The sequence below is a fragment of the Echinops telfairi genome, unplaced genomic scaffold, assembly GCF_000313985.2.
Source record: "Echinops telfairi isolate 266 unplaced genomic scaffold, ASM31398v2 ScPeMD7_7468;HRSCAF=8506_0, whole genome shotgun sequence".
NCBI lineage: Eukaryota > Metazoa > Chordata > Mammalia > Afrosoricida > Tenrecidae > Echinops > Echinops telfairi.
Window position 1 is genome coordinate 3,279,903 of NW_022111369.1, and position 14,792 is coordinate 3,294,694.

Consider the following 14,792-nt stretch of genomic DNA (forward strand, 5'->3'; position numbering starts at 1 on the left):
CCATTGCTCTGCCACACGCTTTTCAATTTTTTATAGAGGTTTTGTGCAGCAGATTTCCTCAATGCAATGTGTCATTTCATCTCTTGACTGCTGCTTCCATGAGCACAGATTGTGGATCCCAGCAAGATGACATTCTTGACAACTTCAGTCTTTGCTCTGTTCATCATGATGATTGGCTCAGTTGGGAGGAGTTTTATGTTCTTCACATTGAGTTGTAATCTGTATTGAAGGCTGGCATCCCTACTCTTCATCAGCAAGTGTTTCAAGTCCTCTTCATTTTTAGAAAGCAAATTTATTAATAAACCTCCCTAAAATCCCGATGCAGTATAAACCTTCCTAAAATCCTGATGCAGCATTCTACTTCATATAGTGCAGCTTCTCAGATGACATGCTCAGAATACAATTGAAAAAGTATGGCGAGAGGATAAAACCCTGATTCCCACCTTTAAAAAATTGTAAACTGTGCAGTACTACCTTATTCTGTTCCCACAACTGTCTCTTGATGCATATACAGGTTCCACATGAACACAATGAAGTGTTCTATAATCTCCACTCTTCTGAAGGCTATCTATAGGTTGTATGGTTCACACAGTTGAATGTCTTTGCATAGTCAGTTAAACACAGGTAAACATCTTTCTGAAATCCTCCTCTTTCAGCCAAGATCCATCATCTGACAGCCGCAATGATAAGGCTTGTTCTACATCCTCTTCTGAATTTGGCGGAAACTCTAACAGTTCTTTGTGAATATATTACTGCAACCAATGTTGAATGATCTTCAGTAAAATTGTACATGCATGTGGTGATATCAGTGATATTGTTCTATAATGTGCTCATTCTTCTTTGAAATGGGTACAAATACGGACCTCTTCCAATCAGTTGGCCAAATAACTGTCTTCCAAATTTCTTGGTTCTGGAGAGTGGGTGCTTCCAGTGCTTCATCAGCTTGCTGAAGCACTTTAATCAGTGTTCCACCAGTTTCAGGTGCGTTGCTTTTTACTAACTACCTTCAGGGAAGCTTGAACTTCTTCCTTCAGTACCACTGGCTCTCGATCATATATTACTATACATTTTTCCTCATTTGAGTCATGCTCCATTAGCAATTAAGGTCCCAAAGGCTTTACTCCATCCATGTCATTATGGTCAACTCTATCATGATAACGCAGTTCTTTCTCAGTCGTATTTTGAGAGCTTTTCGATCCGAGGGGCTCGTCTTCTGGCACTATATCTGACAGTGTTCTGCTGCGATTTCAAGGTCTGTAATATCTTTCAATGTTTTGGGGCTATCCAAGTAGAAAACAGAAAGATATTCACCTGTATTTCATGGACTGTTCAAAGGCATTCTTCTCTGGGGATCATAACAAACTATGGATAACATTGAGAAGGATTAGAATTCCAGAATATTTCCTTGTGCTCACGGAGAACCTGTACAACCATTTGAACAGAACAAGGGACCACTGCGTGGCTTATAATCAGGAAAAGCGTTTATCTGGCGGTCCTCTCACCACATTGGTTCAACCTGTACTGTGATCAGATAATCTGAGTAGCTGGACTATATGAAGGAGAATCTAGCATTAGGCCTGTAGGGAGGCATATTAACAACCCAAAAGGGAAGAAAACACTCAGCACATCTTAACCTAAAAGAATTGGAGAAAAATTTAAGCCTCACTTTAGAATATTGAAAGATTTTATGGGCAAAATATTGAACAATGCAGGAAACATCAAAAGAAGATGAAAAGAATACACAGAGCCACTGTATCAGAAACAATTCATCAACATTCAACCATTTCAAGAGCTAGCGGCCTATGACCAAGAATCACTGGTACTGAAGGAAGAATTCCAAGCTGCATTGAAGGCATTAATTAAAAACAAGGCTCTAGGAACTAGTAAAATACCAATGGAAATGTTTCAACAAGCTGATGAAGCACTGGAAGTACTTATTCCAGGAAATTTGGAAGACAACAGTTATCTGATCAACTAACTGGAAGAAATTCTTTCTTGTACCCTTCCAAAGAAAATTGTCCCAACAGAGTGAGAAAATTATAGAACAATATTATTGTTATCAAATGCAAGTAAAATTTTGCTGAAGATCACTCAACAATGGTTGCAACAGTATATTCACAAGGAGTGGTCAGAAAATCAGGCGAAATTCAGAAGAGGATGTGGAACAAGCGATATTATTGTTGCTGCCAGGTGGATCTTGGCAGAAAGCAGAGAATACCAGGAAGGTGTTCACTTGTCTTTTATTGACTGTGCAAAGGAATTTGGCTATCCAAATTATGGATAGTCTTGAGAAGATTGGGAATCCCACACTACATTGTGCTCTTGTGAAACCTGTACATGGATCAAGTGGCAGATATGTGAACAGAATAATGGAATATTGCATGGTTTCAAATCAAGAAAGGTGTGCATCAGGGTTCTCTCTTCTTACCACACATAATCTGTATGCTGAGCATATAATCTCAGAAATGGAACTATTTGAAGAAAAGTACAGCATCAGGATTGTAGAAAGGCTTATTAACAACCTATGATATGCATATGACATAACCTTGCTCTCTCTCTGATGAAGATCAAGGACAGTAACCTTGAGATTTGAAGCCAATATAAAGAAAACCATAATCTTTACAACTGTAGCAATAGGTAGTATCATGATGAAGGGAGAAACTACTGCCGTTGTCAAAGATTATATCTTGCTTGGATCCACAACCGATTTTCATGGAATCAGCAGTTAAGAAATCAAACTACATATTACATTGGATGAATCTGATGCACCAAGCCATTTTCAAGTGTTGGAAAGCAAGAATGTAATTTGTGGACTAACGTGCCCCTGACCCAAGCCATGGCATTAGTGATTGCTTCCTATGCCTATGAAAGCTGGCCATTGAATAAGGAAGACTGCAGAAGAGTTGACGCATTTGAGTTCTGATGTTGGCAAAGCACGTAGAAAGGACCACGGATGATCAGAAGAGTAAACAAATATGTCTTAGAAGAATGCTCCTTAGAGGCAATGATGGAGAGACTTCACCTCACGTATTTTGGACATGTTATTAGGAGAGATCATTCCCTGGTGAAGGTCATCATGCTTGGGAAAGGAGAGGGTCAGGGGAAAAGATGGATGGACACAGTGGTGCAACAATGCGCTCCAACAGAAGCACAAGTGTGAGGAGGGCGCAGGATCCAGGAGTGTTCCCAGTTTTGCCTAGGGTTGCTTTGAATTGGAACTGACTTGATGGCGCTTAACCACACCAATGTAGATTATTGGTTCATAAAAATTCTGTTCAATGAAATGCCACATTAGAAACAAAAGAAGAGCATTCATCAATATGCTACAAAGTCAGATTGCAATACACATAACTTTCGATTCCATAATGACTGTGATTATGAAAGCCACCACGACACTTGGAATAAGAATAAAGAGTTGGGGAAGAGAAAGGGCTAGCAATTCATCACACATCAAAAAAGGCAATCATGAAAAATCTTTATCACTCAGTTCTAATCGAACATGGCGTAGGGGATGTTATGCATTGTGTGTGTGTGTGTGTGTGTGTGTGTGTGTGTAACTAAGCCAAACAGAATGTGAATCAGATCCTCTTGGTGATAATGTGATACCTCTTAGACCCTTGACATTGGGCTGCTAACGCCAAAGCCAGTGTTTCAAACCCACCAGGTGCTCTTCAGGAGAAAGACGAGACTATCTGCTCCCAGAAATGTTTACAGCCACAGGATTCTAGGGTGGTTGTGAATCAAAATCGACTGGACAGCAGTAGCCTTAGCTCTTATAGAAGATTTAGACATTTTCTTCAGCATCAAGTGCTACAGATAGTGAAAGTGAATGACTTAAATAAAAACTGGGACCGTGTATTCAATAATGGCTGGCACAACTAGTTCTCAAGCTCACACCTACATATTAAAATTGAAAAAAAATGATTCCCGTTTTCCACATACCTTGCAAATCAACCACCACATCTCTATGTTTGGAAAACTCATAAGTAAAATGGCCATAAGCCAACCCATACTCAGTGGCTTCATATTCTGTCTTCACCACTCTCGTGTTATTCGATAATTTTACAAATTCTCCCAGCATATACGGTTCCACACTGATACATCCCCTTATTGTCTTGTCCTCTAAAATCTGAAAAACAAAAGAAACAGAAAACAGAAATGGGGAGCAAGTAGAACATTAGAGTAAAGGCCTTGGGCTATGTAGTTAAGTAGCTTTTGGTTTGCACCTAGGCTTTGCCACTTGGGAGCACGGTTATTGAACTTAAATTTCAGTTTCCTCATCTCTAATAGGGCTAAATAAGAGCTACTCCAAAGGATTGTTAGTGGATTGTCTGAGAAATACATATCAAGTGCTTCTATTGTGTATGGTACATGATGTTCCTGTTAGGTAACATTGAGTCAGTTCTGACTCAGAGCTGTCCTATGTACGACTGAATAAAACACTGCCCAGGCCTCCATCATCCTCACAGTTGTCACGTGGTAGTCCACTGTCGCAGCCACTGTGTCAATCTCTCTCCTGGACAGTCTTCCTCTTTTTACTGCTGGTCTACTTTACCAAGCATGACGTTCTTGGTATATGCTACAACCTAAAATTACTACCATTCTTTTCTTAACAGGCTCATTTAAATATTGGGACTTTAGGTTACCTGCATCCTGGCTTGCCAGCGAATGCATCTAGATCACACACTGGACCCTGGGTTAGAATTCCAGCTCAAGCATTTGGGCCATTTGTTTAAAAAGTTAGAGTTGATGTTTATAAAATGCCTGGCATAATGCAATGCTACACATAAAAAAACACAAATAAAGCAAAGCAACAACACAACCCCTTGCCATTGAATAAATTTTGACATAGGTGCAAAACTGATGATCACTATTATTATAATTATGAATAATAAAATATAGGTCTAATATAGCTCTGATCCATGTTTATTGACTTTATTGTGTTTAACCATGTATGCATAAATTAGCTAATACTTGGGAGAGCAGAGCACTTTTAATTCAAAAGAGAGAAAACATATATTTAAAGCACTATCTTGGGGAAAAGCGATTAATCTCAATGGTCCCAGAAGGCAGAGCTGTAATCCATAGAGAGAAATTAGAACTGTGAATCAAACCAAATAACTTCCTAACAATTAGAATTATTTGAATGTAAAATGGTAGTAATTTTTCACACTAAAATTTTTAACTAAAGGCTTAGTAGTCTCTTGGTTACAAGAGACAGGGACTAACACATGTAAAATGGGATTGATGCATCTTTTTGTGGGGATAATTTATATTATATATGATCTTTACAGTATTTTCTGAGAAGGCACGGAGACAATGCAAGAGGAAAGTATAGTAAATATGTTAATTTGACCAAGTGCGATCACATACCAGGTTGGATTGATATTTAAGGGAAGATCCGCACAGGTGCGTTCTTTCAAGGTGGGAGGGTGTCATATTTCTTGCATCTCTAAGTAGCTGAAGCAGATAAAGCAGAGGAGACTGGTAACTGAGTTTATGGGCTTCAGCAGAATGAAGTGGAGGTGAACAGGTGGGTAATAGAAATCTACCCTAATGCGCAAGGAGCACCAATATTATAGTGGTTACTTGTTGGGCTGTGGTCCTCATGGTCAGTGGTTTGAAACCACCACCAGCTCCAAGGGAGAAGACTGGGCTTTTTTTACTGTCTCCAACACTCACAGGGGTTGCTGTGAGTCAGCATTGACTCGATGGCAGTGCGTTTGGTGAGTCTAACCTAATTCATATGTGCAGGCCTGTTTCACCGGCCCCTTGCTTTTCTGCAACTTACCAGGAGTATTGTAGATGGAATATAGAATATCTGTGTTGGAATCTTTTGTTCATAGAGTCTCTTATTAAATTCTGTCACGTAGTGCTGTGCAGTCATCTGCCGCTCCACGTCAGTGAAGTGGTGCCAGAGCTCCTTCTTCTCCTTATACTCTTTCCCAACGTATCTGTGAATGGAGAGAAGCCGCATGAAGAGACGCAGAAGCCATTTCACTCACTGCAGAGTGCGGGAGAGGAGGTCAAAGGAGATATGCACAAGTGCTTGACACATGTTGTGCTTTTTCTGACTTCGACTCACTGCTCTCCAGTGGATTCTGAGGCAGTTGACCCAATATAAGATTTCCCGGGCTTTAACTCTTTTTTCTTTTTTGAGGGTAAACATCAGCCTTTCTTTTTAAAAGTACAGATCGATTTGATGACACATAAGACAGAGTGTAGCAAGGATGACGAAGCTGACCCAAAGCTTGGCTTCTTTGGAGCTTTCCTTGTGAATGCTGTGGGAGCCTTCGAGGATGGACCCTCTAGACCTCAGTCACGGGCTAGCCTGTGCTCCACAATTTTGCTGTGGACACCGCAAAACCCTATGAGGCTTGGTGTCGTCCCAGGTGCTGTCATGAAGACAAAATGGGCGCATAAGCAAATGTGGTGAAGAAAGCTAACAGTGCCCGGCTATCAAAAGATACAGCATCCAGGATCTTATGGAAGCAAGACAGCTTCATCTCTGTCCCACCGTGCAGCAATGCTTGATTTTCATCGACGAGTGCTTCAAGCCTTCCTCACTTTCAGCCAGCAAGGTTGTGCTATCTGCTTATCTCAGGTTGTTAATAAGCTTTCCTACAATCCCAATGCCGCATTCTTCTTTATATAATCCAGCTTCTCTGGTTATTTGCTCAGCCTATTGATTGAATAAATATGGTGAGAGGATACAACCCTGACACACACCTTTTTTGACTTTACGCCAATCAGTATTACCTTATTTGGTTTTCTAACTCTAGATCTCTGAACATTTCGTTATACGTCTTTTCTTGGTCTTCTCTACCTGTCCTTTGACGTTTTCTGTCCAGCTCTTTGAATTCGACATCTCTTCCATTTGCCTTAGTTCTTCTACAATGAAGAACAAGTTTCAGTCTCTTCTGACCACTTTGACCTTTTTCTCTTTACTTTTTAAATGACCTTTTACTTTCGTCATGTATGATGCTCTTGATATCCTCCCACAAACGTTCCGATGCTTGAGCTCATTGTTGCAGCCATGTGTCAGTCCATCTCCTTAAGGCTCTTCCTAACTTTCTCAAAATTCAAATGGGATATACTCAAGGTCATATTTTGGCTCTTGTGGACTTGTCTTAATTTTCTTCAACTTCAACCTGAACTTGAATATGAGCAACTGATGGTCTGTTCCATAGTTACCCCCTGGCCTCATTTTAACTGCTGACAATGTGCTTCTCCTTCGTTTCTTCACACAGATAATAGTCCATTTGATTTCTGTGTATTCTATCTGGACAAGTCCATGTGTACAGTTGCCATTTGTGTTATTGAACAAAGCTATTTATGATAAGGAAGTGGTTGGTCTTGCAAAGTTTACAGTAAATGCATTTATGTGCTTTCCATTGTCAACAACTTTTTGAAGAAAAATTTACAAATTACAATGTAAGTTTGCTGTTTAAAGAGTACTTCAACTTCATTGACCCTTTAAAGTGTTGTTTTAATTTGGGTAGACAACAGCATCCACTGTAAATGAAAAGTTCTGGCTAATGTTGTTGTTATTGCTAGGTGCCAGCAAGTTGGTTCCAATTCATGGTGACCCTCTTCACCGCACTGCTGGGGCCTGGGCCATGTTCACAACTATTCCTGTGCTCGAGCTCATTGTTGCAGCCACGGTGGCAGTCCAGCGCCCGGAGGGCCTTCCTCGCTTTCGCTGCTCGCCCGCTTTACCAAGCATGATGTCCTTCTCTAGGAACTGGTCTCTCCTGACAACACGTCCTAAGGATGTGAGATGAAGTCTGGCCATCCTTTCTTCTAAGAAGCATTCTGGCTGTACTTTTTCCCAGACGGATTTGTTTTTGTTTTTTGTTTTTTGGCAGCCTGTGATACTTTCAATATTCTTTGCCAGCATCGATTCTTCTTCAGTCTTTCTTACTGAATGTCAACTGTCACAGGCATATGAGGCCATTGAAAAAGACATGGCTTGGGTCAGGCTCACGTTAGTCCTCAAAGTAACATCCTTGATTTTCAATACTCTAAAGAATTCTTATGCAGCAGATTTACCTAATGCAATGCACATTTTAATCTCTTGATATCATTTAAAATACATACACGTTGCAAAATTATACCTCAAGCTCATTAAGAATCACTTGAGGCACTAATGTTCCTGTGAGATTTCATCAAGAAAAAGGACCAAACAAAATCGTCCAGCTCCACAGTGAAGTAGGATTTTACAAGATGACTTTTTCTCTAAGGATTCTTGGGTCAGTACTTTATGTGGAGAGTCTTCAAACTCCTTCTATTTAATGTGTAAGTTTTATCACTAGTGGTTCTCTCCCCAGTCCCCTACACCAAACTTCTCTGGAGGCTGTCCCAAAGCGTCAGCAATCACATGCACCCTGAGACAGGCTTCATCCCTGGACTCAGGGGCTTTACTTGCCCTTCTTGCAGGCTTACTGAATTATTTAAAATGTGACTTTCATTGTCTCACTAAAAAATTGTACACATTTTTTAGTGAGAGTCTTTAAGAATCTTTGTTCTGACATGGCGAGAAACTACATTAAAGAAATCTATACAGTCAGGTGAATAATGTTTCCTTGATGGATTTAAAAATAGGTACATAAAGGATCCAGTACAATAGATAATCAACCATGTATTAACTGGATTAATTAAACACATGGTAACTGTTTAATTAATTTATCAATTAATTAGAAGGAGGAAGAGGAAATCAGAAGACATATTTTGGCCACTGCTTTCAGCTATTTCAGCCACTCATGAATTGTTAGCAGAAGTGTAAATTAGTTTGTTTTACATGAATGATATAGGTAGTTTTAAGCAATACCTCCCCAGAATTTCTTCCTGATGAAGATAATGAACCCAAAAAGCCCTTCTTTGTTTTCCTTTCTTCTTAACATTCAGGTAGTCCCCCAAATATACAGCAGTTTCCTGGGCTGTCCACAATTCAGAGTTCTTGGAATATTTTAACAGAAGAGCATCTAGAAAAACAATATGACGAGCATGGGTTTAGTTTGGAGGCACACTATGACTACGATTCACAGCATTTCCATCCCAAGTCCTTGGCTCCTCGACGCACTTTCCCCACTTCTAGCGTCTTCTAGTCATGAACACAAATTTAATGAAGTACAATCAAAGGCAAAAGTTTACCTTGTTGCCATGGAGAATGGGATTTCGATTTACAAAAACGCTTTGTTTGTGATGGCAAAGATGTAGTCAAGACCAGGATTCCTGTCTGAATGTAATGGACTATGAAAGGATTTTTAAAACTGTCATACTTCAAAAACCATCCTGGAACAAGTAATACACTCTCACATATTTCATAATTACCCAGGAATGCTAAGTACAGTAAGATCTGCAAAAGCCAGAAGCCCTGTAAGGAGTAAACTTGTTAGAGAAGTAAAATATTTACCACTATAATGAGAGCTATACAAGTGGTAACCCGATAAAAGGTAGAAAATTTGAAACCCGGAAGAATAAGGCAGCCCCTTTGAGCACTGGTCCTCATGAATTTCACTGTAGTTGAAGCAATTATCTATGAAATCAATAAAAATAATTTAACCTGAAAAGTCCTGGTCACATCAGAGATCCTAGGCTATGCATTGGACATCCATGATTGACTAACATTAGTCAGGAAGTCCGGGAATTAGTTTAGGGACTGCAATTACTACACAATGATGTAAACACCACTGAGCAAGAAGAACATACAAGGGGAAAAGTAAAGGTGGCCTCTATTGCAAGAAAAGGGGAACAGTCCTAGCAAGAAAGCATTTCTTTGACGGGAAAGATCAACATGAATCCCCAAGGGGGATGCAACATTGTAGTATCCATGTTAAAATCAAATGAACTCCTTCTGGGTGGAGCTTGTGTTCATGCATGAGTTATGAGAGATTGAGAAGACTACTTAAAAGAAGGCAGACCCATAGGATGGGGGCAGAAGAAAGGGAGATGGTGACTCAGGAGGGGAATGCGATCAGGGAATGGAAGGCGATGGCAGTGAAAGGTGAGCTGCTTGCAGGCACACGGGAGGGGTGACTTGAGGGAAGAAGAAAGGAGCGAATGTATAACTTGTTGTGTGTCTGCAGTTTTTGATGCCCCCAGTGCGATCTTTCTCCCAAAACTTGGTACATGGACACAACTGTAAAATAATGATATCACTCTAATAATGCAATTCTGAGATTTTAGTGTTATATGGTAAGTAAGGAAGCCCATGTACTGAAACACTTCCTTCTTTTGGTAATAACCTATCTGCATTGTAGTCTGGTCCAAGGTGGAAGCTAAAATATTGGAATACTTTGAAGAGGAAATGCTTCACCTTGGTTTCCTATGGAATTACTGGGAACTCAAACAATAGTGCGTCCAATTCCACATGCCATATCCATTAAACTATAATCTCCAGGGGGAGGTGTGGGGTTGACTGGGGCAGCAGGGAAGGAGAATATCATAAGTTTTTAAAAGTTTCCGAAGTGATTCTCCTGAGATGGCAGGACTGGGAGCCACTGCTTCAGCATCCAGTGTTTAGCAAACCATGCAGTTTGTTTCTTCTGAAATGCACTTTGCAGTAGATATTTTTCCTTATTCAAATAATTATTCAGTATCTTAACAGTGTTCCTCAATATTCCTCCCAGCCTCCCTCCCCCCAGCCCCTTTTTTTCTTTGCCAATTCTAAGTTGTTATCAGACACATCAGACACTGTGGGATTGCCCCAACTCAGGCTTAGGAAGTGAACTTGGGCTGTTCCTTAAGCATGAAGTAGCTGCTCAATCCAAGTGGAGTTGGGACCTGACCAGTCGTCAACTGACAAGAACTCTCTGAGGTGAGCAGACGTGAAAATCTCTGTCCACCAGAAGAATGATATCTAACTCGGTAAAATCCTGTCCCCCTAGAATTTGAAGGGGGAAAAATAGTGAAGCCAGCTGATTGGTAATGAGTATCAAAAGAGAAGATAGATGCTGAGTTGAAGATATGTATAGATGGTATGTGTAGATAGATGATATAGATAGATGATATATATAGATAGACTGTGGAGATGGTTGGCAATGACCATTCAAAGCTGCTTCCCACCCCAATTGGGGGCTCTTCCTGAGTCCACTGAGATTCATGTTTCTTCATGGCCTCCCACCTCCTCACCGCAGGTTCTCATAACACGAGCTAAACCTGAACCACTTTCTAGTCTTTGCAAGCATTAGGACTCACCATAAAAAGTGTGAGGAAGCCCCATAGAGAGTATACATTCCTCTATATACTCCCAAAGCATAATAGGAGCCTAGGCCTTTCAAGAGGTTGAAGTGGTCCACATCACAGTTACATTGATAGGGGTTACTTACTGTGCGCTTGGTGGAGTTGACTGGGCTTAAACACTCCTGTATTCTCCAGCCTTTGAAACAGCCAATCATGCTTCACCCCTGCTAAGAGTTTTGCAAAGTCATCAGGCTCCAGGGTACGCGCTTCAAGGATCTCTTGCCTTGTCTTTCCTGGCAAAGAAACAAACGAACTTCCGCTGGAATTCAGGAAGGACCAAGGGCTCTCCCCATCATAGGAACCACTGGAAAACACAGATGATCCAGAACGCCATGCCAAGGATGAACTGGAGTTCTGGCTGAAGTTGAGCATGTTTCCAGGTTGATTCCCTTCCTCTGTGGTAGTGCAGTCCTCGTTAGGGATGGAGGAAGGAATATTGACAGAGGAATTAGAAGTCTCAGCCCCATGGCCAAGAGGTGGCCTCATCGCTTTCAGCCTATGAGGACCACATCTACTCGTGGAGTGAACACCCGGGTGGTCAAGCAGTTGGCTCTTGTAATCCACTGTGGGGGCATCAGGGTGGACGGGCTGCTCTTTGGCTGAGCCACCACCGCCATTTCCTAGGTCATCATTTTGGTCAGGCCAGTAGGGCGTGAACGAGCTACATGTGGACATGGAGTCATCCACGACATTCGCAGTGTTGAGGGGCACATCTTCTGGATTTTCTGCTGCCTTGTCTTCTCTGCCAACCCCGAAAGGTCCACTTTTAAATGTGGGTCCTGTATCTCTGGTACTGATTTCTTCTTTCTCCTCTTCCCCATGTCTCTCTTCAGCACTGTGGATAATTTCTGCCTTTTCTTCTAAGATGTTTTCCACCTGGACTAATGAACATGTGGGTATGTTCTGAGGCCTGTTAATACCACAGGATGTCCAAGGCGTGGAACCACATGCCAATCTGAGAGCAGCAGAAGCATGTCTGGCTTCTAGATTTCTGACGTCCTGGGTATCCCCTGGACCACCTTTTAATAGCTCTGTAGCAGAGGTCAAGAACACGCCTGTTCCATTAGGAGGAGAGACAGTTGTCAAGGGCATGGGCCCCGGTAGTTGTCTTTGAGAAGATTCGACATTGCCAGCCTGGCACCCCCGCAGAGAAAGGGGACTCTCTGACGACAAGTACGTGACAGCGTAGTTTCCCGCCTTGTTTCCCGGCTCTTCAGAGCAGGCGGTAGAACACTGCATGTCCACAAGCTCTTCTTTGTTAGCTTCTTTTTCATCTGACTGATCAGCCTCGTAATCGGCTTCCTCCCAACTTGCAGAAGAACTGAGCCCTGAAAACTTGCTCCAAGAACTGGAAGTCTGGCTGTCATTCAGAGACGTGTTCAAAACAGCGGCCTCGCCGTTGGTGCAGCCTGGTGGCTCCGTCTCAATCTCCCCATCTTTATCCACAGCCTCTCGAAAGGCATCAGAGTGGAGCCAGTTTTTCCATCCTGTAGCCTGCAGCGGTTTCTCCGGCCCGTTCCTGCGCACGGGGGAGGAAGACATTCCTCTGCCTCGTTGACGGGGTGGTTTCTCATCAGCAGCGCTCACAGTGGCTGCGCTTTGGGTTTCTGTCTTCAGAGCCGTGACACAGACTCCTCTACCTTTGGGTTTGCTTTTGCTGCTTTCGCAAGTGCCTTCAAACACCTCACAGACCGAAGTATGGTGCTGGGAATAGGCTTCCAGGATTTCCTGGAAATCCACTTGCCCACGCAAAAGGGCATTACCCAAGGAGCTCATGAAGCCCTCTGGGATGTAAGACCTGCCCTTCTGTTCTAAACTGTGCTCTACATTTGGGAAGCCTTCAACTTGTAAATGATCCTTCACCTGGGTGACAGCAGACATGATTTCCCGAGACAGGGCGGCTCGGTCCTGAGCCTCCGATGACGTACTGAATGTGTACAACTTTTCCACAGCCTCCCCACACAGCCCACGGGCTGCAGCGACCGCCTCGGTGTCTCCCCGGAGCCGCTGGTGCACCGTGGTGAGACAGAAGGCGGCTTTGACAAAAGTATGGAGCTCCTGTTTCCCAGGAACCAGTTCATCAGCTCTCTTGGTGAGGAGGCCAATTTCAAAGGCCTCCTTGGCTTCATGCAGATACACACTTTTCATTTCCGGAGGGCAGTCATTGGAGCTACTGTAGGAGAGTAAGCACGTGCCACGAATAGTCTAAGGAAAATACAAATTCAGACAATGGAGTCAGACACCGGAAGTGAATCAGAAGAACCAGTTTCCTGTCTAGAGGCCAGACAATAGACACACTAAAGGAACGCATACAAACGCCCCATGGAAATGTTGGGAAAATGCACAACTTAAGATTGAATTAAGGAACCGGATGGTTTTGATGTATCAGGAGGAGGGGCGGGGATAGGTGTGATTGATTGGCAGGAAGGGTAGGGCATTCCCTTGAACTACCGGCCTATTGTAGCCCCGATATGTTTTGATGAAAGATGATCAATGTGTTGCTGTTTCTTGTCTTGTGCACATAGGTTCTATGCACTGGACCCAGACATGGTCATGGCATGTTTCTCTGTGTAAACCAGGCTGCTGTGCATAAACACATCACTCATTTATGAACAGTCAGCATTGTAGAGTGGTGCTTTCCAAATGGGCGCATCAGTACAACAGGAGAGGTATCTTAACGTGACAGATGGTTGGGAAAACCAATTCCAGAGATTTGCATTCACTCTCTGGGGAGAATCTAGGAATATGTACTTTGAAAGGACATCTAGGAAATATGTATATTTCCTGGGTGACTGGTGGTCAGTTAGGCTAAGGAGCCATTACTCTGAAGCACAGCAAGGTTATATCTCATAGTTCCCACCAAGAAGTTACCCCTGGACTAATAGAAGCTTTCCATACAGGGAGCCTTACCACCAAGCCAACCACGTGACACCAGGCCTATTTACTACAGCTAACCATTCCCTCTCACTGGCTCTGCCGGAGAGCTCGGGAAAAGGCACCGTCAGGGCTGCCCTTCTTTACCATGGCGGTGAGAACAAAGAGGGGTGTATAAGGGGTGAAGGCAGCTGCCAGCTTGCAGACTTCGGCCGCCGAGAGCAAATGGTGGTCAAACTCCTGCAGGAGGCCCTGCGAACAAGCAAGAGGCAAAGCAGAATGCTGGTAAGTACTTATTCATCAGCAGAAGACACACAGACTATGAAATTAGTTTTCTTTTCTCTCAAGGTTCTGATGGGGGTCCTGTCCCTTATCACATGTCAGAACAAAATGTCAAGAAGGAACCATGGGTCAACACCCCCACCAGAGCTTTGACAGGCCCTGTCCCCAGCACTCACATTACACGCAACAAACACACAACAGCCCACCCCCCATCCCCGTTCCATAAGGGTTTCTTTCTTCCATTAGTTGGGATTTGAAACATATAACATATCATTCCATATTTCAATTGCATCAAGTAGAATTGTACAATTGCTACTACAATCAGTTTCCAACCGTTCCTTTTCTACATGGACTCCTTGACATCATCTCCCTTTTAACACTCAACCCCCCAG

The 14,792-nt window shown here is 42.6% G+C and overlaps 1 protein-coding gene across 1 annotated transcript in view; it reads right to left on the bottom strand.

Annotated features, from left to right (window-relative positions):
* The window catches only part of ALPK1 (alpha kinase 1), an 88,450-nt gene that overhangs the window by 7,677 nt on the left and 65,981 nt on the right, over nucleotides 1-14,792 (bottom strand). Inside the window, exons 8-12 of the mRNA XM_013004866.2 lie at nucleotides 14,266-14,370; nucleotides 11,331-13,449; nucleotides 8,831-8,984; nucleotides 5,792-5,954; nucleotides 3,943-4,129 (exon numbers count right to left, since the gene is read on the bottom strand). Coding sequence (XP_012860320.1) covers nucleotides 3,943-4,129; nucleotides 5,792-5,954; nucleotides 8,831-8,984; nucleotides 11,331-13,449; nucleotides 14,266-14,370 — 2,728 coding nt within the window. The remainder of the gene's footprint in view (nucleotides 1-3,942; nucleotides 4,130-5,791; nucleotides 5,955-8,830; nucleotides 8,985-11,330; nucleotides 13,450-14,265; nucleotides 14,371-14,792) is intronic.